The 26,516-nt window shown below is 43.9% G+C and overlaps 1 protein-coding gene across 1 annotated transcript; it reads right to left on the bottom strand.

The window, feature by feature from the left end:
• Nucleotides 1-1,812: 1,812 nt before the first annotated feature.
• LOC132591870 (cytochrome P450 2K6-like) lies at nucleotides 1,813-17,126 on the bottom strand. Its single transcript, XM_060272365.1, has 9 exons — nucleotides 16,824-17,126; nucleotides 14,990-15,152; nucleotides 14,416-14,565; nucleotides 12,852-13,012; nucleotides 12,113-12,286; nucleotides 11,324-11,465; nucleotides 10,658-10,842; nucleotides 3,610-3,751; nucleotides 1,813-2,462 (listed from the first exon to the last, which is right to left on the bottom strand). The coding sequence occupies exons 1-9, from the start codon at nucleotides 17,004-17,006 to the stop codon at nucleotides 2,275-2,277; spliced, it is 1,488 nt and encodes a 495-aa protein (XP_060128348.1). The 5' UTR covers nucleotides 17,007-17,126; the 3' UTR covers nucleotides 1,813-2,274.
• Between the last annotated feature and the right edge of the window lie 9,390 nt (nucleotides 17,127-26,516).

The following is a 26,516-nucleotide window of genomic DNA, read 5'->3' as shown; positions in this document are numbered from 1 at the left end:
CTTGGCTTGTGCAACATTGTGGTTCAGCTGATGATGATGTATTTTATTTATAGTTGCTCTTGATCCATAAGGTCCCAGGGCAGATTACAACCATTTTAAGCACATGCTGTTGACAGGCGGTTACCAGAGCAGGTACTGGTACACAGAAATTCTAGTGGGCCCAGGGAGGAATATATTTGTTAAGAGTCCAGTGAGGAATACTTTAGTAGAAATTTCAGCATTTGGACCTTCTTATTGAGTGTTTCTGACCATAGGACCTCACCCAGTAGTCCCTTAAGCTTTTTGAAATCAGCCTTCTTAAAGTGAATAACTGTGAATAATTGTATGAGTGTACAACTTAGCATGAGAAGAGAAGACTCCCTGGAAAAGACCCTGATGTTGGGAAAGATGGAGGGCACTAGGAGAAGGGGACGTCAGAGGATGAGATGGTTGGACAATGTTCTCGAAGCTACGAACATGAGTTTGACCAAACTGCGGGAGGCAGTGCAAGACAGGAGTGCCTGGCGTGCTATGGTCCATGGGGTCACGAAGAGTCGGACACGACTAAATGACTAAACAACAACAACAACACAACTTAGCTACTTGCATTCACAGATTGTACATTTGTTGAATGTAACATGTGAAGATTGCTACTTCCTCATATTAGAGTGCATGTTTGTGTCTGACCTTTAAGGCTACAGTTGAGGACACTGTTTCAGATGTGGGGAGACCTGGATTCCCCACTGACAGGAATTGGTAAGGGAGTGCAAACCATGGATTTGAAGAGCCCACTCGCTCTGTATGAGGGGGCTTCACAGATAAGCTGCTTGTATAAAAAACTTTTTGCAGCTTGTATAGTTGTTGTATTTCCCAAGTAAAACCATTATCACTAGCTCACGTTTGGACATTTAACTGGGAATATGATGCTCTGAGATATTTGAAGGCATTTGTTAACATGGGAATACAAGAAACCAGTTTTGTCACTTGATCTCTATGCCCGAAGCAGAGGCACCAACTTGCGCCCAAGATGTGACATCATGAGTGCACAACATCACAGTGCCGGGAGAAATGGAGTCCAACCTTATCTATTTATTTCATAACATTTATACACCACTTGGTTGTTGTTTTTGAAAAAAAGCTCAAAGTGGGTAGCTGTGAAGGGAGGCAGCAGCTGGGAAACCCCAGAGGTAGAAGGCTCCGAGCCAGGGGACGGGTGGTGGGATGAGTGGTCAGTGGGAGAAGAGGGAGCTGACTGGGAGGAGGAGGTGTTGGAAGCTGAAGAGGTAACAGGGTTCCGTGAGCAGGAAGAAACTGCTGCGGAGAACAGTTTAGACAGGAGAGGAAGGGGCCAGGAGACAGAGATGATGCAGCCTGCCTCATCCGGGGAGTATCTCCCTCCTGCTGCAACCAGCTCCCTTCTCCCTGGTCACCCAGAATATGGAGAGAAATGAAGACAGCAAAGTCATGAGATGCAAGGTGATGGAGCTGTAGGCTGCTGGGGGGTGGGGCTTAGAGGGCAAGGGGAAGGGGGGATCTTCAGTTCTCATAAGCTGGCAGGAGCTGGAGTCAGGAGTAGGTCAGCAATAAAAACACCACCAGTGCTGGGGAAGTTAACCCTTTATTCAAGGAAAGCAAAATAGTGCAGGCCTAGTGATCACAGCATCTCCCATACAGTTTTTCCATACTCCCCCCCCCAATTTTTAAAATAGGATTTCCCCACAGAGTAAGTTTTTAATGTTCTTAATAAGATTCCTGATGTAATTTTTTAAAACCAGTGGAATTTATCATTGCTCTTTTCACATGGAAAGACAATCTATTTTGTTACCTGTAGACTTGCTATACCTGTGGCCCTCAGTTAAAATCTGAGCCTCTTGATCAGAGTGGAGAGAAGCACCTGCATTTGACTACTCCTTTTTGACCAGCCATCACTTAAATCTTTGTTTTTAAAAGTGCCCTTCACTTAGAACCACATGATGAAGCAGTAAAATACACAAGGAATGAAGTGTCTTGGCACAAAATATACAGATTATCGTAGGTAATTTTCCCCCTGAACAGAATCAAAGAACTTTCAAAATTAAATTCCTAGGCTGAACTAAAGCACTACAATTAACACATAATCATATTTACTACAAACATTGAGCAGAACATAGTGGGTAACACTTAGATTTTGTGACACATCATGGGCCAATCCGACTGGAAGTCTACTGAACCAAAATGTCCATGGTTAATAAGGGTGTTTAAAAAATGTTTGCATTGATCACACAGGGAGGCTTACCAACCCATGAACTTTGTGTCTTATGAACGTGGCAGAGCACAGAGTTGGTGGGGCATGGGTGCTGTTGTTAACCCAACAGCAGGGGTAAAATCCAGGTCATCTTCAGATGTTCCAGGAGGGAGCCGGAATGTGAATCTCTGCAGGAGGCTTGTAAAGAAGAGGAAGAGCTCCATTTTGGCAAGAGTCTCACCTAAACATGCTCTCCGACCTGTAAGGAAGCCCAAGCAGGATTGAAACTGGCTTTATTGCTTACTTAATAACATTTTGTTGGTTTATCTATAATGGAATGCATCAAACCACTTACTGTTTAAAATTTCATAATGATACCATTCTAAAATGCAACAAGAATGAATACTCATCTTGAACAAATGCATGCTCTCCAAGTGTCCCACTTCTCCACTGGTATCCCCACAATTACGAAAGCCGTCCTGGCTTCTGATTTGATGCCAGAATGTCCCATTTCCCTATTTTGCCAGGGGCTCTGCTCCTGAGCTTGGGGAGAAGGATGAGCCAGCACTTGCCCCTCCACAGCAGCTGCTGGAGGAGAGGATGTGGCTGTCGAGGCCTAGCGTAATGATGCAGTGGCTCAGAGGGGGAGGCAGCAGGCAGAGCAGCCCTGAGTGGGACGAAATGGGGAGCGGAACAGAGGACAAGGAGTCTGGATTTATTTTAAAAAAATGTTTGTGCATCCATGTCTAATCTTGTCTCTTTCTAAAAGTGTGTGTTCTTCCTTTTGTAAATCTACCAAAAGAATAAAATCAAATTGGGGCTAAGGGGTTTTCTCAAGACAGTGGAGGGTATGTGTGCTGAGTCCCATTGGTGTAGGGGTGGCATTACCCTAGGAGGGTGAGTTGGGTGGGTGTGAAAAATGTCGAGATTTTCATCTGAGGAATGTTGGCAAGTATGCAAAAGATGAACTACCAGCAAGAAGCATTCTACAGGGCTGAAAACCAAGGTGAGTGGATGTTTTTCAACCTGTTTTCTGTACCCTAAACCTCTAAACAGCCTGTATGCATTCTCCACCACAGCAAGCAGGTGCCATTATCCTAGATCAATGGCACATTCCAGCCAGGCAAAAGCACACAAGGGGAACACAGAGCAGGTCCACTGAAAGCCACAGCCTGGGGGAAGTTCTGAGGGGGGTTAGAGAGCCTTGAAGAGTCCAATTTGGCCAGTGGTCCAGAAGTTGCCCTACTGAAAACGAATATTGTTGTGTATCTTATTGCAGTTCTAAATGACAGATATAAGGACTCCAAAGTTTGGGACTGGGTCCTCTGTCCAAGTTTTATTTTATGTTAATATACTTAAGATGGCCTGTTCATTGGATATGTATAAATAGACACAAAATACGTTACCTGCAGAGAAAGGCAGGAATGCATCTCTCTTTATGAACTTTCCTTCAGAGTCAAGAAAGTGCTCAGGATAAAATTGGTATGGTTTTTCCCACTGAGATTCATCATGCAGCACGGAGGTCAGTAGTGGCAAGATATGAGTCCCCTGAAAAGGAAAAGCAAGCAAGAGTTATTTAAAAAATGGATATGGCCCATCAAGCAAATTGTTATGGTATAGTCCTCAATGTATTTTTTTCTTTTAAAAAGCAAGAAATGATCCGGAATATAATCCAGAGATTATATACCATTAGCTCCTTAAACAGTCATCATTGGGCTGAGAGAATTGTTGACTGAGCCTCTTGCCCAACTTTTCTGGGAAGACTCAATAAAGACCTGTATGCAGCAAGGAAGGCAGAAGCAAGTAGGCCCAGACTAGGGAACTGGGGCACCAACTGGGGCCCCCAGAGGGGCAATGGCTCCCTACTTTACAAGGAGGTCAGTGGGGCCTCCTCCTAGGTAAAGGGAAAGGAACCCCTGACCATTAGGTCTAGTCGTGACCGACTCTGGGGTTATGGCGCTCATCTCGCTTTATTGGCCGAGGGAGCTGGCGTACAACCAGATCTCACTTCTGGTTGGTGGTGGAATGCCACAGGCGATGCATTTCTGGGCGCCTTGTGGAATTCCTTTTTTAAAAAAATTATATTTATTGAGGTTTTTTACAATAAAAAATACAGCACAAAGCTACAAAAGCTTTAAAAAATTAGAAAAGAAAAATTAAGAAAAACATAAGAAAAAGCACAAAAAGAAAAAAAGAAAAAAGGAAAAAAGATAGTATCTTTAACAATATTTTTTTTAAACATACTTTTTATTAATTTTACAAAATACAAAAATAAAATAAAACGGTACATACATAAACACCTTTTCCACCTCCTTCCTACCCACCCACATGGGTCCTCCCCTGCCACAGAAGTATCCCATGTATGTGAACAGTCAGAGATGGTCCATTTTATGCTTGGATTTCTGTCCTCCTCCCCCTCCCCTGACCCCAAAGCCCCCCCTGCCACCAGGGGGCTCCAGTAAACCAGGGCAGTACGCAGGAGGTCATCCATCCAACCATCTATTGTCATACCAAAAAAAAAGAAAAATAGAAATAGGAAAAAAGAGAAAAAAGAAAGGGCAAAAAAAGAGAAAAAAACAATACAAAACAGAAAATTTTTTCTTACATTCATAATTGTAAAACCATATTTTGTGGGCTTCCCCTCCCCCCCCTTCCCCGGTTTTCATCCCTTTTTTATCATCTGCAACAGTTTCTTACTTTATAAAAATACACCTTTGTATCTTATACAACTTATAAATCAATTGTTAACATTTTCATCTAATATTCAAATCACTGAAAAATCAAACTCCCATTTTATCTTCCCGTGCCTAATTTTTACTCCCTCTATAAGCCTCCATATTTTCACATTTTTCCAAAATCCATTCACTTTTAAAACTATAACTATTCTCAATTTAACCTTACATCCCCGATTACCGGCTCCACCCCCCCCAATCCAGCAAATTCCATAATCAGCAGACCAGTTATAAACCTGTTAATCCATCCTTATAATCACAACATCACTTTCCCTTCACCCCACCCCCTGTTTACAGTCTTTTGCCATCCAGGCCACCATCCAGGACCCCTGAATTTCTTCTCTTCTCTGCATATTTTTTCCTTCTTCCCTGTGGGCGTTCTGGAGTTCCAGTAATACCAATCGTACCCCCCTCAAAGGCAGGGCACTCCATCCAACTTTTTGTAGAGTAAAGTCATCATTTTTTTCGTGGTGTGCTTCATTTTGTGTTGAATCATCACAGTCCTCATCTTCATCTTTTCCTTCCAAATCACAGTCACCATCATTGTCATTCTCACATTCATCTTTTTCAGTGTCAAAAGCTTCATCTTCTAAAAAATCATATTCTGCCATCACCATCTGAAATTGTTGCTGTAACTCTTGCCGTCGTGTCTCCTCTTGACATAGTTCTATTCTTGTTTCCCACATTAAGGTCAAAACAGACCGCTGGAACTCAGGGGAACACTTTTTTGTTGACATAGTTCAATCCTGCCAAGGTCAAAACTTGTCACGTGGGGTGGAATATGATCACAGTTTATTTTCTCGACTCCATTTTAACAAACTGGCTGCATTCTTCAAGTCTTATTAACAATAAAGTTCGAACTCACATTTCACAAACATTTAAACCAAAAAAAGAAATTCCACAAAGTCCAGAAATACAAAGTGAAATAAAAATTGACTTATAAATCCTGATCAACTCACTGGGTTGTCTGGGCTGCCGGCTCCCGAGGAAAAGAAAGGTTTTTCTTAGTCTTTACCTCTTGCTGCAGGGCACTCACAACCACAGTCTCTCTCCCCTTTCACCCTGCATCAAAGGGGAGATTCTCTTTGATGCCTTTGAGGGATCCTTTTGAATTGCAAATCTTCTGTTTACGGCTTCGGGTTTCTATTTACTGTCTCTTTTGTTGCCGTGGGGGGGGGTGGCTTCCTCTTTTCTCCCCTCTCTCCCAGATCCAAATTGTTTTATAATCCAAATCGTGAGGTTACTTACAATCTTGTTTCCAATCGTTTTATTTTCGGAAGAATCCAGCGCTCTCCGCCTTCGGCTTTTAACAATATCTTGTCCCCGACTTCCCCGTCCTTCTCCTCCCGGGTCAATTCCATATCAAAGTTCACAACTTCTTTTTTATACCCCACACAATGATTTCTATTAAATTTTAAACTATATTGCTTTTAACTATTTCTAATAATTTCCTTTAGCCTATAATTTTCCCCTAAAAAGATATATCTTTTCCTGATTCAGATTCTATCCAATCTTTTAGCCAAACCTCAAATCCCACCCCCTCCCTCCCCAGGTAGCAGTTTCCCCTTTTCCCCGGCCAGCGTCTTCATACTATCCGATTTCAAACCTTTTAATCCATCCATTCATCTACTTTATATTCCTTCTTCACCCCACACCCACTCTTAGCCATTCTAAACAACCCCATTCCTCCTTCTTCCCCTTCCGTTGTTTTAATTCTTCCACCAGCCTCCCACCCTCATCTTTATTTCCACTGTCCCCTATTTCCAGTCTTCTGTCTGGCCTGTGTCCCCTCACTCTCACTGGGGGGGCAAGGCCAGACTCTTTCCTCCCTCCTCAGCTTGTTTGTTTCCTTCTGAGATCTGGCCACCCTCTCTCACTGGGCGGACCAGGTCCCAGAGTCCATCTTGTTCCTTGGCATCCAAAGTCACGCAGGTGGTCAATGCTTCCTCTCTCACAGGTTGCATTGATTTCACAGTCCGTTGCTCCTTATTTTCTGTCTGTTGTTCAATGATTTCTTCTTCTTCCAATTCTACAGTTTCCATTGGGTATGTCTGTTGTTGGTCTTCTTTTAAAGTCTGAATATTTCCTTTGCCATAACGTATTTCCTCTGTCATTTCTTTAATAAAGTCTAGAATATACTGCAACTCAACCTCCTCCATTTTTAAGAGGGTTGTTTTGGCTGGCAGCCTTCTTTGTCCTTCTATGTTCCCGTGGGAATTGTAACTTGATCCACCAGAGATGGTGTTGTAATGCCCAAGCTAGTTCCTTTGTTTGTTTCCAACCATGTTTGTCATTTATAATTCAAATTCTTAATCCAAATTTTCCAATTCTCCGCTTTATTCCGTCAGTCAACTTAAATATGATCCAAAAGTTATCACAAAATCACAACGATTACTCTTTATAAATCCTTATATTGTCAGCTGGTCATGGCTTTAGGTTCCTGCCCCCAGTTTCCGGGGGGGGGCGGTTCTTTATCCCAATAGTAAATTTGCCAATGCAGTCTAAGACATATGTTTCCCCCCCCTTAGTTCTGCCTTTTAAGGGGGGATACAAGTTCCATTTTTTCAGGGGGATCCGCACCCCTTCTCTTCGATCGGCTGCAGGTAAGTTAGTTGTGGCACAGCCTTCCGGGTGGGGGGGGGAAATGACCTCCGTTTTTTATTCCCCTCCCAAGTCCAAATTCTTCTTTTTAAAAAAACAATGTATTGTCTTACTCACAGTCCGAATCTTAATTAGAAGGTATCTGCCGCTCCTCTGTCTCCGGCTCGGAGCTTTCCGCTACCAAGGTAGCAATGGTCCCAAGGCTCCGCCATGTACAGCCTGCTCTCGGAGGCTCCGACGGGGGCTCTCCGGGCGGTTTCCATGGCTTTTTGGAGCCCGCTGGGTATCCAGGCCCTCAGAACGCACAATCTGAGGATTCTCCGGGAGGTCGCGGCGCCCACGCGACTCCCCCCCCCTCGGTAGCGGTGGGTGTCTCGGAGACCGAGACAAACCCCGCTGGTGGCTGATGGCAGCAGACCAGAAGTCTCTTTTTTAAAAATAATAATATTTATTGAGATTTTTCAACTTGAAATTACATTCACTTCATCACATCACATCCTAATACCATATAGAAAAAGAAAAAGGAAAAAAAGAAAAAAGAAAAAGAAAAATACAGCAAAAAACTGGAAAAATTCCAGAAGAAAAAAGAAAAAAAGAGATAGAATCAAAAAGAAAAAAGAAAACAACAACAATCCAATCTTATATTAATAACTCTGTCATAACTTCGACTTCCCCGTTCCTCCCTTCCCGAGTCTAGTTATATCCCATCTTAGCAATTTTCATAATTATACAATTCCAAAACTATCAATTTAAATCTTAAAATAATTACTTGAATAAAATCCTTTAATCCAAATAATAGACAAATTATTCCCTCTAATTACTCCCTTTGGCCTATTAATTTTCACTAAAAATATTCTACCTTATCCATTCTGACAATTCTAATACCTCACTTATAAGCTAGTTTAATTTCTAAATCCCCCCTCCTTCTCCCGGATGACATTTCCCTGGATATCCGGACCAGCTCCTATATACAGTCCAGTTTCAAACCATTTAATCCGTCCTTTAATTACAATAGCTATCAACCCATTCCGTCTCTCGACCACTCCAGCCCACCCCCCTCTCCAACAGCCCTTCTGCCAGCCCCACTCCAGTTTTTCCTTTTTCTTGTCCCCCCATTTAGCATGTCCTTCGCCTGGTTCTTGCCTCCCTTCTCTCACTAAGGAGGTTCGAATCCAGGCCACCTCTTTGTTCATTGTCACAGCTTGGTTATTTTTACCAAGAACCTGCTCTCCTTCTCTCACGGGGAGAAGTGATTCCTGGTCTTCCATGCACATTGGAGCTCCTTGGTTATAACGTATGTCCTGTGCAACCTCTCTCACAGCTTGCACTTCAATCAAAATCTGATGCTCCTCTTGGTCTTCCTCTTTTAAAACTTTAATGTTTTTGTCTTCTATAATCTCAACCTGTGTCTCAAAATTGTCTGTGGGGAGAAGTTGATGTTGTGTTTCAATCCATAACTTTGTAAGTCTTTTGGATTCTTTTACTCCTCTTAGCACTTCTTGAACTTTTTCCCATACACTTTGTATACCGTTCTCACCCATCTCGTGAAGTTATTTTGACTGTCTGTATCCTTTGTCTTCTCAAGTTACAATATGGCGCATAGGCTGTTGTGCCAGAGACGAGTCCTAATGGTGGCTAGTCGGAGCCTCCAGTTTCCCGTCACCCGGTTACCGGAGAGCTCATTAATGGACAGTTCCAATTTTTGCAGGAATCTACACAAAGAAAATAAATCACCTCCCCTTGGCTCCGCTACCACAGGGAAGGGGTCCAACTTAATTTTTAGATAAATTCAGAGTCCCGTTCCAGCATGATGGCTGCAGGCTCAGTAATTGCATGTTGGTATCTCGGTGGGGCGGGGGAAACGACCTCTGTTATCTTTAGAATTCCCCTCCCAAGTCCAAATTCTTTCCCAAATTAATTAAAAATATTTACTCACAAGTCCAAATCAATTCTTTGGAGGCATCTGGCGCACATTGTCACTGGCTCGGAGCTTTGCGCCTCAGAGTGAGCGAATAAACCCAAGGCTCCGTTTTGCTCAGCCTGCTCACGTCGCCCCCCAAAAAGGGGCTTGCCGGGCAGCGAGCGGGACTCTAAGGAGCTCTGCTGGGTGTCCACGTCCCCAAAAAGCACAATTCGGGGGTTCTCCGGGGGGCTGCTTCGCTCAAGCGGCTCTCCCCCCCTGGGGCGCTGGGAACCTCTGAGCCCGAGGATTCCCTCGCCTATTTCCAATGGCGCCAGACCGGAAGTCGCCTTGTGGACGTCCGGCGAGGCAAGGTGGCAGTCGGCAAGGAGTCACGGAGCTCCTGAAAGTGACCAGTGCTGCAGGAGCTGCCGGACAGGCTCCCAAGCCCCCGCCCCGCCCCCGCCCAGACACTGGGGGCCACCAGTGCAGCAACCGGGGAGCTGCTAGACCCCACCCCCACCCCGCAAACCTGACGGCCGGCCTCAAGGCACTCCAAAGGCCAGAGGAGGAAAAAGGAAGCCCTGGCCCTGCTGCTGCCGCCGCTGCCACCACAGAAAGGAAGGAAAAACAAGGCAAAGGGGAACAGGGGTCCGCTCGCTCCGTTGCCATCCCCGTCGCCCCCGACTCAAGGAAGAGGAGGGGGCCCTTGAAGGAGGGGAAAAAAACCGACCCCGACCACGCTGCTACCACAACCGCCACCTTGCCACCATTCCAGGAAGAGAGAAAATTTGCCCCGCTGCCGCGCAAGCATAGCCGAGTGAGGGGAGAGGGAGGCTGAAGAGGGCCACGAGGAGACACAGGCCCAACCCGAGCCCACCTCCCCAGCAGCAGACCTGTTGGAGGAAGGCCTGAGTCCAGAGTCCCACTGGGAAAGACCTCTGGGTCTTTCCCCCCCTTTTAAAATATATTTTTTTAAAAAATTCCCTCCCCTTTTCCCTTTTTATTCTAAATATTCCTAGGATATTCCTAAATATCGTGAAATTTTGGTTTTTCTCTCAAAGTGACACACCACCCGAGTTATGCTCAGTTTTTTGGCGGATTTTGACACACCAAGCTCAAAAGGTTGCCCATCACTGGCCTAAAGTGTAATGTCCTAATTAATGAAGAAATCAATCGCAGTCAGCTGAACAAACAATGCAGTTTAATCAAAGTGATTACCTTTGGAATGAAGTAGCCTTTGAGGGTAACATCCACAGTGGTTGCATGGGGCAGGTTGGTTGGGGCAATGTCAGCAAATCTCTGGATCTCATGGATCACTGCATCTACATATGGCATTTTCGTTCGGTGCTCAATCCTTGGTTGAGAAGATCCAAGAACCTTTGCAATTTCTTCTTGGACCTTATCTGGGGGCAGCGGAGGGGGATATTTTTTTTGTTAAAATAAACTCATTGGTGGTTTTATATGTCCCCCCCCCAATGGCAAACTCAAAAGCATATGTTTGCCATCAACTCATATCTTCAGATTACCTGGAGTAACTGACAGCTAATTATGCAATGGGACTGCCTGATCTATGAGCACAATCTCACAACATAATGCAAAGTTGTGGAAGATGCTATTCACCTGAGAATTTTAGTAGAAATTCACAATTTGCATATAGTTATGCTGGAAGCGAAAGTCAGAAACATGTGTGCTCCGTTACACCCAACATTGGGGGGGGGGACTGACATGTGTGTTGTGGAATATTGAGGGGGGCCTCCCCCCTCATTGAAATTTGTGGGGCTCACCGCTCAGCTCCCCGGCTCCCCAGAGAGTTATGTACAACTGGAATCAAGATACTGTATGCTAGCTAGAGTAATGGGAGCCAACCCAATGACAAGAACTCACTCTGAATTTCAGGATATTTTATCATTAGTAACAGTCCCCAGCGCAGTGTGGTAGAAGTGGTCTCCATGCCAGCAGCAAATAAGTTACCCACAACGGCTTTTAGGTTTTCATTGTGGAAATATCTGTTTGGCTTGTCCTTCTCCTGGGGTGTAAAAAGAAAGAACTGGCTATAACCAGGTGAATGAGCAAATTCCATGCGCAGATATCCAAGTAGCCAACCAAGGGCTGGGAGGGCACTCACTGGAATGGAAAGAGTAGAAAAATAATACACGCAAAGCACACTAAAATCTCTTTTATCCATGAAAGCATGTCACAGGAAGAAGAAAGGAGCGTAGTATAAAAGAAATACCGGGCGTGTGGGGAGGGAAACATGACATGTTGGACTAGTCATGGAATCATGGAATCATGGAATCATAGAGTTGGAAGGGACCCTGAGGATCATCTATTCCAACCATCTCAATGTAGGACTGCAGCTGTCCCGTACAGGGATTGAATCTGCAACCTTGGAGTACGCAGCAACGTTTTACAACCAACTGAGCTACTGTATCTCAAAGGTTGTTTTTTTCCTTTTCTTTTGAGAGAAGCAGGCATCCAACTGCAAACAGCCTTGCAAGCAATGAGGTCACAGACTCCAGATATTAGCCAAAGCTTTAGTGAGCAAAAATAAAAAATAAATGTGCAGAGTATAGTAGACACCAGCTCACATGGAAATGTATTTTTAAAATGTGAAAATTTCAACTTTTCAAAATATCAAATTTTATTCTTGTTGGGTTTAAAAGACTCCATTACCTCTTGCTGTCTCAGAAGAAATGAATCAATAAAGCTCCTTTGGTCGTTTTCATCCAGATCTCTGAGGTGTTGTATGAAGGTGGCTTTTACGAAGGCATATATCTCATCCCTGTTGTGAAGGATAGTCTTACGAGCTCCCAAAATTGAGCCAAGAGCAGGAAATATGTTATACAGCTGTAAGAATAAAATACGACAAAGAGAAAAGCCCAGTGCTCAATTCTCAGGTGGTACCCCAAATATGTTTGCTCATCTTCCACAGAGGAATACACAATGACACAGAACAATAATGTATTCGGGTTGGAGCAACGTTGAGTAAATATCCCTTGGAGGCCAAGGCTGCAATTGAGCTGGCTGGAGGGCCATTTTCTTATGTGCTGTTGTAGTTATCAAGCCCCATTGCACTTGTGGATTAGCAGTTTGCTCAGATGTGGACAAGCACCTAGACAGAGGTCAACATTGCATACTTAGACACAGTAGTGGCCAGGGTCATCAATATACAAAAAGTCAATTATGGTTTAAGTTATCTAGCTATTATATATTAAGCAGAATACCCAATTATATGAATGAAAATAATAAATGGGGGGAAGATTGTTTTTTAAAAATGTTCTGAAAGTGTCTCATATTTCTCAAAATGTTTTTTGCAGTGAATCCCAAACAATATGGAATTGCACACACATTGAGTTTTCTGTGAATACAACCAACTACAGTATTTCTTTTCCATTTGACAAGCTTAGATTACCATGATAGAGGAGCTTCCAAAAAGCTGGATATTTTCATTGAACAACTCCAGAAGTTTTCTAAATGTGGGATCTTCGTATTCAAATCGCTTGTTTAGTAGGATAGACGCCATGATATTGGCAACAGCAGCATTCATAATTGTGGTGGTTTCAAATGGTTGTCCTATACGTAAATATTAAACAATGTTCAGATAAAATAACAAGTATAATTGCTCTTCACTACCTTAAGTTCCCAGTGTCAGCCTACCTATGTACAGTAGAGAGTACATTTATCTTAGAAACTATTGAAATATATAGTGCAGAAGAGTTTGGATTTGATATCCCACTTTATCACTACTGGAAGCTGTATGCCGGCTCCTTCGGCCAATAATGTGAGATGAGCGCCGCAACCCCAGAGTCGGTCACGACTGGACCTAATGGTCCCTTTACCTTTACCTTTAAGGAGTCTCAAAGTGGCTAACATTCTCCTTTCCCTTCCTCCCCCACAACAAAAACTCTGTGAGGTGAGTGGGGCTGAGAGACTTCAAAGAAGTGTGACTAGCTAGCCCAAGGTCAACAAGGAGCTGCATGTGGAGGAGCGGAGACACGAACCCGGTTCCCCAGATTATGAGTCTACCGCTCTTAACCACTACACCACACTGGCACCATAATGTACCTAACCAGAGATCTGCAACCTTTTTGAGTCCATGACTCCCTTGTCCAGCTACAATCTTCCTGTGGCTCCCCTGTGGGGCAAATGCACTCCGAGCCTCAGGAGCCAGTTATGTCACCCCTTGGCAGATCCAGCTGCCTCTCATCCTTTTTCAAACACCCTCCCTTATGAAGTGTTCCCTCAGCCTCTTCTCCTCCCCTTGGGAGTCCTCTAGGCCAGTGTTTCCCAACCTTGTGCCTCCAGATGTTTTTGGCCTACAACTCCCATGATCCCTAGCTATCAGGACCAGTGGTCAGGGATGATGGGAACTGTAGTCTCAAAACATCTGTAGGCACAAGGTTGGGAAACTGGACGAAGGTGATCGTGAAGCCAGCAACTTACCTGCCTTGGGAGGCAGCAGTGGCAGCAATGGGTGCCACCAGGCCTGCATGGCGCAAAGGCTCCCCATTTGTCACTGTACACTCAGCTCCCAGACATGGCCTTGCACACAGCAAGCACAAGAAAGGTCAGTGTGGTGCCTGCCTGCCCAGCCTCCCACTGGTCTGTCCATTCCCAACATCAAGGGCTGGTGGACTGGCTGAACCACCTCAGCTCCTGGCAACCAGCACCCCCTGGCCAGCCCCAAAGGCACCATTCACCTGGGGAGCTTGTAGCCAGGGCTGCTGCAACAAACAGCTGTGCGAGCCTTTGGGAGGCAGAGGTGCGAGAGGGCACCTGAGGAGGGAGGGAAGGAAAGAGGGACAGAGGCCAGCATTATCTCACACTGACCTGAACACTGCAGATTGGTTACTTCTTCACCAGGAATCCTGGTTACTATAGTTCTGAGAGTTAGCAATATGTATATAACACAATATTCTGGGCATCCAATGTAGTTTTGTTTTGCCCTGGAGCAGTAGAGGGAAACACTAACCCACCTTGGTAAGATTCAAATTTCTTAATCAGGACACTGCATTCTTCCACAATTCTGTCCTCTATGGACCTCTTCCCCATGCCGTAGTCCCGTAATGTGCTTAGTGCAAACCGCCGCATCACTTTCCAGTTTTCACCATGTGAAAAAATAACACCTGAAGAGAAGAGATCAAGTTCCAAGTTACCATGGCCATGACAATATGCTTTGGCTTCTCGGACCCTTCTTCTGTGGAACTGACCATCGCTCTCAGCTGGTCCCTCATCCGGTCTCTGATAAGACACACACTCTCCAGAACTTCAGCAATATCCCTATGGGTTGTACCCTCAGAACATGATTGGACAGGGGGTTCTCTTCAGATTATATTATGACCAGATTCTCCTATTCCCTCCACACTTCTCTTTTGCTGGCAGTGACGAAGACATTTGACATTATCCCTCAAATGGCTGCAGCTACACTGGCCGATTGAAAAATTGGCAGGCTGTCCTCAAAGCTATAATAATCAGTTCTATGATTTTTTTTGGCACAGATTCTATATTGCTATGATAACTAAATTTCACAAAGAGAAGGAAAGGCCTCACCAAAGCCCCTTGAAAAATCCTCAAAAATTGGGATGATGGGTCTCTCTGCAAATGCGTCCGCCTGATTCACCAGAGCCTCCTTGACTGTCTCATACCCTGTCAGCACCACCATTTTCTGGAATCCCATTTGGATGCGGAAGATGGGGCCATGTTCTTTTGACAACTGGAGTTCAATGACCAAAAGAGAGAAACATCAGATAAATCCCCCAAGACTAAGCAAAGGGTAACTAAACATACATACAAAACATACATAATCTCAAAATCAAACTGTTACGAAGAAAGTGCAGTAGGGTGGCAATTTCTGCAGGTCTTTTATTTTATTTGGAGGAAACTGTGAGCAGATAAAGTTGAAAACTGATATGAATTTTCCTTCCTCAACAAAACGAAAGTTAGAATCATAGAATTGTAGAGTTGGAAGGGACCATAAGGATCATCTAGTCCAACCCCCTGAAATGCAGGAATCTTTTTGCCCAACGTGGGATCGAACCCACGACCCTTTGATTAAAAGTCTCATGCTCAACCAAGTGAGCTATCAGTTCTGGCTGCTCATAATTAGGCTCCTCTGTTTCACCCGTGGAGAGCCAGTGCTTTCCAATATTGCCTTTAGCTAAAATTACCCTGGAGACTTAATCTAGATTTAATCTAATGCAAAAAAAATTCACCTGCCCAAAGAATCCTGGAAAATGTGGGTGTTGTGAAGAGATGAACATTCTCAATAAGAACATAATTGCGTGTGGAGACCTTTTAACCAGGCCTAGACATAAATTCAGACAGGACTCAAATTTTGGTTTGGTTTTTGGCAGAATTTAGGCCACAACTTTATTGATTACAAATCAAGTGAGTGGTTCCGTAGGCTCTGGTTTGTCTAGCTACCTGCAGCCCTGCAGGCAGCGCTGACTCTGGGCAGCAAACATAAGTCAGCCTTGGGTAAACACCTGGGGCACAGGCAGGCAGAGGTGTCTGCCATGCCTCCACCCAGATGAGCCCTGAACTCAGGCTCAGGGCACACCTCCACACGGGGAAGACCAACCGTGAGTCCTGGATTCCTTCTTAAAGGAATACCCATGCATGGGGATGGCTAGGAATCTTGCCACCCCTATCAACAAGAACCAGAGCCTATCCGCAACCTTAGAAGTTGTGACGATTTGCTACGCGGCAGGTGAAACACCAATGGCACCAGCCAATCAGCCAAGTGGGGAAAATTCCTGTCATGCCCCTGTCCCAATGACAAGCGACACACGACGGCATAGCAAGGTCAAGAAAAAGCCGTAAATATAGGGACAGGTGGGCAGGTCCGATGAACTGAGTCTGAAAGCCCGCTTTACTGGCCGAGGGAGCCAGCGTTTGTCCACAGACAGTTTTTCCGGGTCATGTGGCCATTATGACTAAGCCTCTACTGGCGAACCAGAGCAGCGCACGGAAACACCACCTACCTTCCTGCCAGAGTGGTACCTATTTATCTACTTGCACTTTGATGCGCTTTCGAACTGCTAGGTTGGCAGGAGCAGGGACCGAGCAATGGGAGCTCACCCTGTCGCGGGGATTCGAACTGCCAACCTTCTGATCGGCAAGCCCTAGGCTCTGTGGTTTAGACCACAGTGCCACCCACGTCCCAGGCTGGTTATGGCATTCCTATTTCCCTCCTCCAGTGACCCAGTCCCTCCACTGCACAGATCAGCTATCAGCCTAAACCATAACAGCAATCACACACAAAAAGGAAGAAAAAAAGGAGTAAGCGATACTTGATAGAGTTTTGTCATTTTTGCATATATGAGATGGAACACTGACATCTACCTGGCCTAAAAACATCCACAGAAAGAACAGAAAACGTTACCTTTAACATTGTTCTGTAAGGTCTCTTCAGATCCATCATGTGGAGATTCCCAACAAGTGGTAAAGGTGTAGGTCCTGGTGGGAGATTTTTGGAGCTCCTATTCCAGAAACTGCCCCATTTCAAAATGAATATAATCGTAAGGACGAGCAGGAACAATGTTGGAATCTGTGCAGTCCAATCCATTTCTTTTCAGTAAGCAAATTTCTGAAGCGATTACTGTGAAAGTCACAACATAGTTTGGTTAAGGACAATGTCTGCCGCCTGAAATGAGCAGCAAATTTATCATACTAGGAACTGTCTCTAGTGAATCATTTCATTCAATAGAATGCCTTCACTTTCCCCCAGACTTTACTGCAATCTACACTTGATGATTTAGCTTTCCCTTTAAAGGTACGGTAAAGGACCCCTGGGTGGTTAGATCCAGTCAAAGGCGACTATGGGGTTGCGGCGCTCATCTCGCTTTCAGGCCGGGGGTGCTGCCGTTTGTCCACAGACAGTTTTCCGGGTCATGCGGCCAGCATGGCTAAGCCGCTACTGGCACATGGAGGACTGTGACGAGTGCCAGAGTGCACAGAAATGCTGTTTATCTTCCCTCTGCAGCGGTACCTATTTATCTACTTGCACTGACATGCTTTTGAGCTGCTAAGTTGGCAGGAGCTGGGACAGAGCAACAGGAGCTCACCCAGTTGTAGGGATTCGACCCCCCACCTTCCAATCAGCAAGCCCAAGAGACTCAGTGGTTTAGAGTACAGCGCCCTTTCTACTTACTTGAGCAGGGGTCTTTTCTTCCTGAAATGAAAACATCGTTCAGGAGCTTCAACCTCTTTTGAATTCTCAGAAGGTCCAATGTTCAGGTTTAGAAAAGCATTAAGAAACCCTCTTGCGTAAATATTGAACTAGTGAGAAATCTTTCAGATAGTCTCAGAATCTCCTGAACTCCTTCTTTACAAATATTCTGCATTTGGCATGTGTGTGTAGCTAATTTACTAATTTAGTTAATTAATATACCGGTGCCGGCAACATAGGGAGATGTTCTTGGGGAAATACTGCACAAATATTTTGGTGTGTGTGTGTGTGCGCGCATGCAATTTTCTGCATTTTGCGGCATGGCCCTCTTCTGTGGGCCCAATCTCTTGAACTGTTTCTCCATAGACAAACTTGCGTTATACACTTCCTCTTGGCTTGTGCAACATTGTGGTTTAGCTGATGATGATGTCTTTTATTTATAGTTGCTCTTGATCCATAAGGTCCCAGGGCAGATTACAACCATTTTAAGCACATGCTGTTGCCAGGCGGTTACCACGGTATCAGAGCAGGTACTGGTACCCAGAAATTCTAGTGGGCCCATGGAGGAATATATTTGTTAAGAGTCCAGCGAGGAATACTTTAGTAGAAATTTCAGCATTTGGACCTTCTTATTGAGAGTTTCTGACCATAGGACCTCACCCAGTAGTCCCTTAAGCTTTTTGAAATCAGCCTTCTTAAAGTGAATAACTGTGAATAATTGTATGAGTGTACAACTTAGCATGAGAAGAGAAGACTCCCTGGAAAAGACCCTGATGTTGGGAAAGATGAAGGGCACAAGGAGAAGGGGACGACAGAGGACAAGATGGTTGGACAGCGTTCTCGAAGCTACCAACATGAGTCTGACCAAACTGTGGGAGGCAGTGGAAGACAGGAGTGCCTGGCATGCTATGGTCCATGGGGTCACGAAGAGTCGGACACGACTAAACGACTAAACAACAACAACAACATAACTTAGCTACTTGCATACACAGATTGTACATTTGTTGAATGTAATATGTGAAGATTGCTACTTCCTCATATTAGAGTGCATGTTTGTGTCTGCCCTTTAAGGCTACACCTGAGGACACTGTTTCAGATGTGGGGAGACCTGGATTCCCCACTGACAGGAATTGGTAAGGGAGTGCAAACCATGGATTTGAAGAGCCCACTCGCTCCGAATGAGGGGGCTTCACAGATAAGTTGCTTGTATAAAAAACTATTTTTGCAGCTTGTATAGTTGTTGCTCACGGTTGGACATTTAACTGGGAATATGATGCTTTGAGATATTTGAAGGATTTGTTAATGTGTGAATACAAGAAACCAGTTTTGTCACTTGATCTCTATGCCCGAAGCAGAAGCACCAACTTGCGCCCAAGATGTGACATCATGAGTGCACAACATCACAGTGCCGGGAGAGATGTGACAAGAGACTGCAAAATGGAGTCCAACCTTATCTATTTATTTTATAACATTTATGCACCACTTGGTTGTTGTTGTTTTTTTAAAAAAAGCTCAAAGTGGGTAGCTGTGAAGGGAGGCAGCAGCTGGGAGACCCCCCGAGGGAGAAGGCTCCGAGCCAGGGGACTGGTGGTGGGATGAGTGGTCAGTGGGAGAAGAGGGAGCTGACTGGGAGGAGTAGGGGTTGGTAGCTGAAGAGGTAACAGGGTTTTGTGAGCAGGAAGAAACTGCTGCGGAGAACAGTTTAGACAGGAGAGGAAGGGGGCAGAAGACAGAGATGCTGCAGCCTGCCTCATCCGGGGAGTCTCCCCCTCCTGCTGCAACCAGCTCCCTTCTCCCTGGTCACCGAGAATATGGAGAGAAATGAAGACAGCAAAGTCATGAGATGCAAGGTGATGGAGCTGTAGGCTGCTGGGGGGTGGGGCTTAGAGGGCAGGGGGAAGGTGGGGATCTTCAGTTCTCGTAAGTTGGCAGGAGCTGGAGTCAGGAGTAGGTCAGCAATAAAAACACCACCAGTGCTGGGGAAGTTAACCCTTTATTCAAGAAAAGCAAAATAGTGCAGGCCTAGTGATCACAACATCTCCCATCCAGATTTTCCATACCCCCACCCCCAATTGTTAAAATAGAATTTCTCCACAGAGTAAGTTTTGCATCTGAAAATGAAGGAAATTTATTTTTATTGGCCAATACAGTATATTCCATATTTTCTACCTGGCTTAATTGTTTCAAGTGTTGTTTGAACTTTCAAACATCTTGATCACAGCATCTCCAATCCAGTTTTTCCATACTCCCCCACCCAATTTTTAAAATAGGATTTCTCCACAGAGTAAGTTATGGAAAGACAATCTATTTTGTTACCTGTAGACTTGCTATACCTGGGGCCCTCAGTTAAAATCTGAGCCTCTTGATCAGAGCTTATTCAAAGAAAGCAAAATAGTGGTTTCGCCCATCCAGTTTTTCACCCCCACCCCACCCCACCCCCAATATTTAAAGTAGAATTTCTCCATAGAGTAAGTTTTGCATCTGAAAATGAAGGAAATTTATTTTTATTGGCTAATATATTCCATATCTTTCTACCTGACTTAATTGTTTCAAGAGTTGTTTGAACTTTCAAACATCTTGACCCTAATGCATTCTGACACTCCAACAATGTTTTCTGCTTCAATTTGACTCATTTTACAAAGGTGCTTATTCCTGGAGTGAACATGCAGTTCTACTCAAGAGTAAGCAACTAAGCGAAATAAAGCCATGGAACGTTTATTTGCCTTCTATCTATGCATTCTGACACTCCAACAATGTGTTCTGCTTCAATTTGACTCATTTTACAAAGGTGCTTATTCCTGGAGTGAACATGCAGTTCTACTCAAGAGTAAGCAACTAAGCGAAATAAAGTCATGGAACGCTTATTTGCCTTCTATCTATGCATTCTGACACTCCAACAATGTGTTCTGCTTCAATTTGACTCATTTTACAAAGGTGCTTATTCCTGGAGTGAACATGCAGTTCTACTCAAGAGTAAGCAACTAAGCGAAATAAAGCCATGGAACGCTTATTTGCCTTCTATCTATGCATTCTGACAGTCCAACAATGTGTTCTGCTTCAATTTGACTCATTTTACAAAGGTGCTTATTCCTGGAGTGAACATGCAGTTCTACTCAAGAGTAAGCAAATAAGCGAAATGAAGCCACGGATCGCTTATTTGCCTTCTATCGATGCATTCTGACACTCCAACAATGTTTTCTGCTTCAATTTGACTCATTTTACAAAGGTGCTTATTCCTGGAATGAACATGCAGTTCTACTCAAGAGTAAGCAAATAAGCGAAATGAAGCCATGGAACGCTTATTTGCCTCCTATCTATGCATTCTGACACTCCAACAATGTTTTCTGCTTCAATTTGACTCATTTTACAAAGGTGCTTATTCCTGGAGTGAACATGCAGTTCTACTCAAGAGTAAGCAACTCAGCGAAATAAAGTCATGGAACGCTTATTTGCCTTCTATCTATGCATTCTGACACTCCAACAATGTGTTCTGCTTCAATTTGACTCATTTTACAAAGGTGCTTATTCCTGGAGTGAACATGCAGTTCTACTCAAGAGTAAGCAAATAAGCGAAATGAAGCCACGGAACGCTTATTTGCCTTCTATCTATGCATTCTGACACTCCAACAATGTTTTCTGCTTCAATTTGACTCATTTTACAAAGGTGCTTTATTCCTGGTGTGAATATGCAGTTCTACTCAAGAGTAAGCAACTAAGCGAAATAAAGCCATGGAACGCTTATTTGCCTTCTATCTATGCATTCTGACACTCCAACAATGTTTTCTGCTTCAATTTGACTCATTTTACAAAGGTGCTTGTTCCTGGAGTGAACATGCAGTTCTACTCAAGAGTAAGCAAATAAGCGAAATGAAGCCACGGAACGCTTATTTGCCTTCTATCTATGCATTCTGACACTCCAACAATGTTTTCTGCTTCAATTTGACTCATTTTACAAAGGTGCTTATTCCTGGTGTGGATATGCAGTTCTACTCAAGAGTAAGCAACTAAGCGAAATAAAGCCATGGAACGCTTATCTGCCTTCTATCTATGCATTCTGACACTCCAACAATGTTTTCTGCTTCAATTTGACTCATTTTACAAAGGTGCTTATTCCTGGAGTGAACATGCAGTTCTACTCAAGAGTAAGGAACTAAGCGAAATGAAGCCATGGAACGCTTATTTGCCTTCTATCTATGCATTCTGACACTCCAACAATGTTTTCTGCTTCAATTTGACTCATTTTACAAAGGTGCTTATTCCTGGAGTGAATATGCAGTTCTACTCAAGAGTAAGCAAATAAGCGAAATGAAGCCACGGATCGCCTATTTGCCTTCTATCTATGCATTCTGACACTACAACAATGTTTTCTGCTTCAATTTGACTCATTTTACAAAGGTGCTTATTCCTGGAGTGAATATGCAGTTCTACTCAAGAGTAAGCAATTAAGCGAAATAAAGCCATGGAACGCTTATTTGCCTTCTATCTATGCATTCTGACACTCCAACAATGTGTTCTGCTTCAATTTGACTCATTTTACAAAGGTGATTATTCCTGGAGTGAACATGCAGTTCTACTCAAGAGTAAGCAACTAAGCGAAATAAAGTCATGGAACGCTTATTTGCCTTCTATCTATGCATTCTGACACTCCAACAATGTGTTCTGCTTCAATTTTTTTTTTGAATAATTTTTATTAATTTTTAGAAAAAAAAAACATACAAAGTATACAACATAAACTCTGTCCCTTCATTTTCCCTCCACCCACAAGCCCACCTCTGCCACCAGTGAGCCCCATGGGTATTGGGGAACAAAGGGGTCCATTTTAAGCTGGGTTTGACCTCCCCCCTCCTTCCTCCCCCCTCATCCCCCCCCTGCCACTGAGAGGACAAAGGCGGTGGATCTCTGGGGATTGGCTTATCCCCCAGCTATTTCTTCACTGTACTGGAAAAAAGAAAAACAAAGAAAAAAGGAGAGAGAGAGAAAAAAAGCAAAAATATGAAAAGGGGAAAAAAAGGGAAGGAAAAAAAAAGGAAAAAGGAAAAATATTAATGGCTTCCACGACTCTCCTCCTCCTGGATTTCCCAACCTCTTTACATAGTTATGGCGGGTTTTCTAATCCAATTCAGAATCTTATTCTTATAATATTAACACAATCCTCCTTCTTCATGCTGTCCCCCTCTGAGCCCCCCCCCCTGCAACTGGGGTAGCCCGAGGAGTCCAGCAGTCAAAAGGTTCCATTTTTGTGTCTGGGTTTCCCTCCACCCTTCCCTCTCCCCTCAAGGCACCCCCTGCCACTGGGTACCAAGAGTAAGAAGGGGGAGACAGGCAGTTTTCCACCCAAACACCTGATCACCAAAATTATTCAAAAACAAACTCTAAGCATATTTCCTCAGCCATTCCTTTTACTCCCTCCAGAAAGCTCTTAACCTTAAACTATAAAGATCTCTCCTCCCCCCCCCAATGTCCCTCCTCCCAATTGGATCAGCATATCCTTTAACAGGCCAAGATTCCGACACCGTTGTTCATAGACCAAAAACAGTACCTTAAACTAAAATTTTTACCCCACACCAATTCTTTCCCACATCCACTTCCAGACCTCTGCTCCTCTCTCTTTCTGCCTTTCCCTCCCTTCACTAACACCATTCAACATTTCAGTCTCTCCAGGATTTTCACTTCCATCAATCTTCTCTTCACTTTGCTTCTCCTTGTCGGCCTCATCTCTTTGTTCTGATCTTTGTTTTTCATCATCCAACACATATTTTTTATAGTCTGAATCAGTCTCCAAATTGTCCTCAAATTGTTGCTCCTCACACACAATCTCATAATCAAAATTGTCCTCTAAATCTTGCTCTTGCACCTCATTCTCCTTTTCTGTTGGATTGAAACATTGCCTTTCCTTGTAGATATCTTCCCATGTTTGTAGATAACCCAGCACAGCTTCCTGGAAAGCTCGAGAGAATTTTGTTTTCATAGTTCACTTGACCACAGGCAGACCAGAGATAAGGGCAGAAGGGTACTGGAAAATTCCTCTCTACAACGTTTTCGGCTCCATCTTGGCTGTTCTTATCCTTTGTCTTTAACCTCATCAGATTTCAAATTTACAGTCCGCTTAAATCCTTTTAAAACCTTTTGAATCAATTTTTCCAATTCACAGGAATAAAATCGTCTTTCTTAGCCCTTTAACAATTTGACAGCTTTTGACAGCTGTCAAAACGTCCTCCCCCTTGTTGCTGCTGAACCTCAAGGGGCAACGACACCGGGGGGCTGGGGAGGTTTGGAAAAGTCTTTCTTTCTCTCGGGTCCGCAATCTTGAAAGAAGTTTTCCCTTTTCGGCTTGGGAATATTTAATGCGCCTCCCGATTGTCCATTTGGAAGAGATCGGCTTCCGTTACTTTAGAATCTCTTCCTATCTTCAAATTTAAAATTTTTAAGATCCGAATAGAGATTTAACTTACTTTGAAGAAGTCTTTTATTGCCTTCTTTTATTGCCTTTTATTGCCTTGGAAGAATCCGCCGCTTGCAGGCTAAGGACTCGGAGCTTCACTTCAAGGAGGTAAGATGAAACCCAAAAATGGCTCCCGCGACTCCACTCCGCTGGCTCTCGATTGCTCTACTGAGCTCTCGGGCAGCAGAGGATTCGCGTTCGGAGCAAACAGCTGGGCACTATGTCACCGAGACTCTCTACTCGGTGTTTTTTCGGGGAGTCCGCTCGCTCTGCGGACTATCCCCCCCTCCACGAAGCCAGGGACTTCAGAGCACGAAGTCCCTGCGTCCAACTTCACCAGCGCGACGAATCGGAAGCCTCAATGTGTTCTGCTTCAATTTGACTCATTTTACAAAGGTGCTTATTCCTGGAATGAACATGCAGTTCTACTCAAGAGTAAGCAAATAAGCGAAATGAAGCCACGGAACGCTTATTTGCCTTCTATCTATGCATTCTGACACTCCAACAATGTTTTCTGCTTCAATTTGACTCATTTTACAAAGGTGCTTATTCCTGGAGTGAACATGCAGTTCTACTCAAGAGTAAGCAACTCAGCGAAATAAAGTCATGGAACGCTTATTTGCCTTCTATCTATGCATTCTGACACTCCAACAATGTGTTCTTCTTCAATTTGACTCATTTTACAAAGGTGCTTATTCCTGGAGTGAACATGCAGTTCTACTCAAGAGTAAGCAAATAAGCGAAATGAAGCCACGGAACGCTTATTTGCCTTCTATCTATGCATTCTGACACTCCAACAATGTTTTCTGCTTCAATTTGACTCATTTTACAAAGGTGCTTTATTCCTGGTGTGAATATGCAGTTCTACTCAAGAGTAAGCAACTAAGCGAAATAAAGCCATGGAACGCTTATTTGCCTTCTATCTATGCATTCTGACACTCCAACAATGTTTTCTGCTTCAATTTGACTCATTTTACAAAGGTGCTTATTCCTGGAGTGAACATGCAGTTCTACTCAAGAGTAAGCAAATAAGCGAAATGAAGCCACGGAACGCTTATTTGCCTTCTATCTATGCATTCTGACACTCCAACAATGTTTTCTGCTTCAATTTGACTCATTTTACAAAGGTGCTTATTCCTGGTGTGAATATGCAGTTCTACTCAAGAGTAAGCAACTAAGCGAAATAAAGCCATGGAACGCTTATCTGCCTTCTATCTATGCATTCTGACACTCCAACAATGTTTTCTGCTTCAATTTGACTCATTTTACAAAGGTGCTTATTCCTGGAGTGAACATGCAGTTCTACTCAAGAGTAAGGAACTAAGTGAAATGAAGCCATGGAACGCTTATTTGCCTTCTATCTATGCATTCTGACACTCCAACAATGTTTTCTGCTTCAATTTGACTCATTTTACAAAGGTGCTTATTCCTGGAGTGAACATGCAGTTCTACTCAAGAGTAAGCAAATAAGCGAAATGAAGCCACGGATCGCCTATTTGCCTTCTATCTATGCATTCTGACACTCCAACAATGTTTTCTGCTTCAATTTGATTCATTTTACAAAGGTGCTTATTCCTGGAGTGAATATGCAGTTCTACTCAAGAGTAAGCAACTAAGCGAAATAAAGCCATGGAACGCTTATTTGCCTTCTATCTATGCATTCTGACACTCCAACAATGTGTTCTGCTTCAATTTGACTCATTTTACAAAGGTGATTATTCCTGGAGTGAACATGCAGTTCTACTCAAGAGTAAGCAACTAAGCGAAATAAAGTCATGGAACGCTTATTTGCCTTCTATCTATGCATTCTGACACTCCAACAATGTGTTCTGCTTCAATTTTTTTTGAATAATTTTTATTAATTTTTAGAAAAAAAAACACATACAAAGTATACAACATAAACTCTGTCCCTTCATTTTCCCTCCACCCACAAGCCCACCTCTGCCACCAGTGAGCCCCATGGGTATTGGGGAACAAAGGGGTCCATTTTAAGCTGGGTTTGACCTCCCCCCTCCTTCCTCCCCCCTCATCCCCCCCCTGCCACTGAGAGGACAAAGGCGGTGGATCTCTGGGGATTGGCTTATCCCCCAGCTATTTCTTCACTGTACTGGAAAAAAGAAAAACAAAGAAAAAAGGAGAGAGAGAGAAAAAAAGCAAAAATATGAAAAGGGGAAAAAAAGGGAAGGGAAAAAAAAGGAAAAAGGAAAAATATTGATGGCTTCCACGACTCTCCTCCTCCTGGATTTCCCAACCTCTTTACATAGTTATGGCGGGTTTTCTAATCCAATTCAGAATCTTATTCTTATAATATTAACACAATCCTCCTTCTTCATGCTGTCCCCCTCTGAGCCCCCCCCGCCACTGGGGTAGCCCGAGGAGTCCAGCAGTCAAAAGGTTCCATTTTTGTGTCTGGGTTTCCCTCCACCCTTCCCTCTCCCCTCAAGGCACCCCCTGCCACTGGGTAC

The sequence above is a fragment of the Zootoca vivipara genome, chromosome 3, assembly GCF_963506605.1.
Source record: "Zootoca vivipara chromosome 3, rZooViv1.1, whole genome shotgun sequence".
In the NCBI taxonomy this organism is placed as follows: Eukaryota; Metazoa; Chordata; class Lepidosauria; order Squamata; family Lacertidae; genus Zootoca; species Zootoca vivipara.
The sequence above is the reverse complement of the archived record's forward strand: the minus strand, read 5'-3'. Positions and strand labels throughout refer to the sequence as shown.

Coding starts and splice junctions, on each gene's coding strand:
- LOC132591870 (XM_060272365.1), bottom strand. CDS start 17,006: ATGGATTGGACTGCACAGATTCCAACATTGTTCCTGCTCGTCCTTACG. Junction 15,153..16,823: donor CTTACAGAACAATGTTAAAG/GTAACGTTTTCT, acceptor ATTGAACTCCAG/TTGTCAAAAGAACATGGCCC. Junction 3,752..10,657: donor AAGGCTACTTCATTCCAAAG/GTAATCACTTTG, acceptor TTTCCTTTTCAG/GGGACTCATATCTTGCCACT.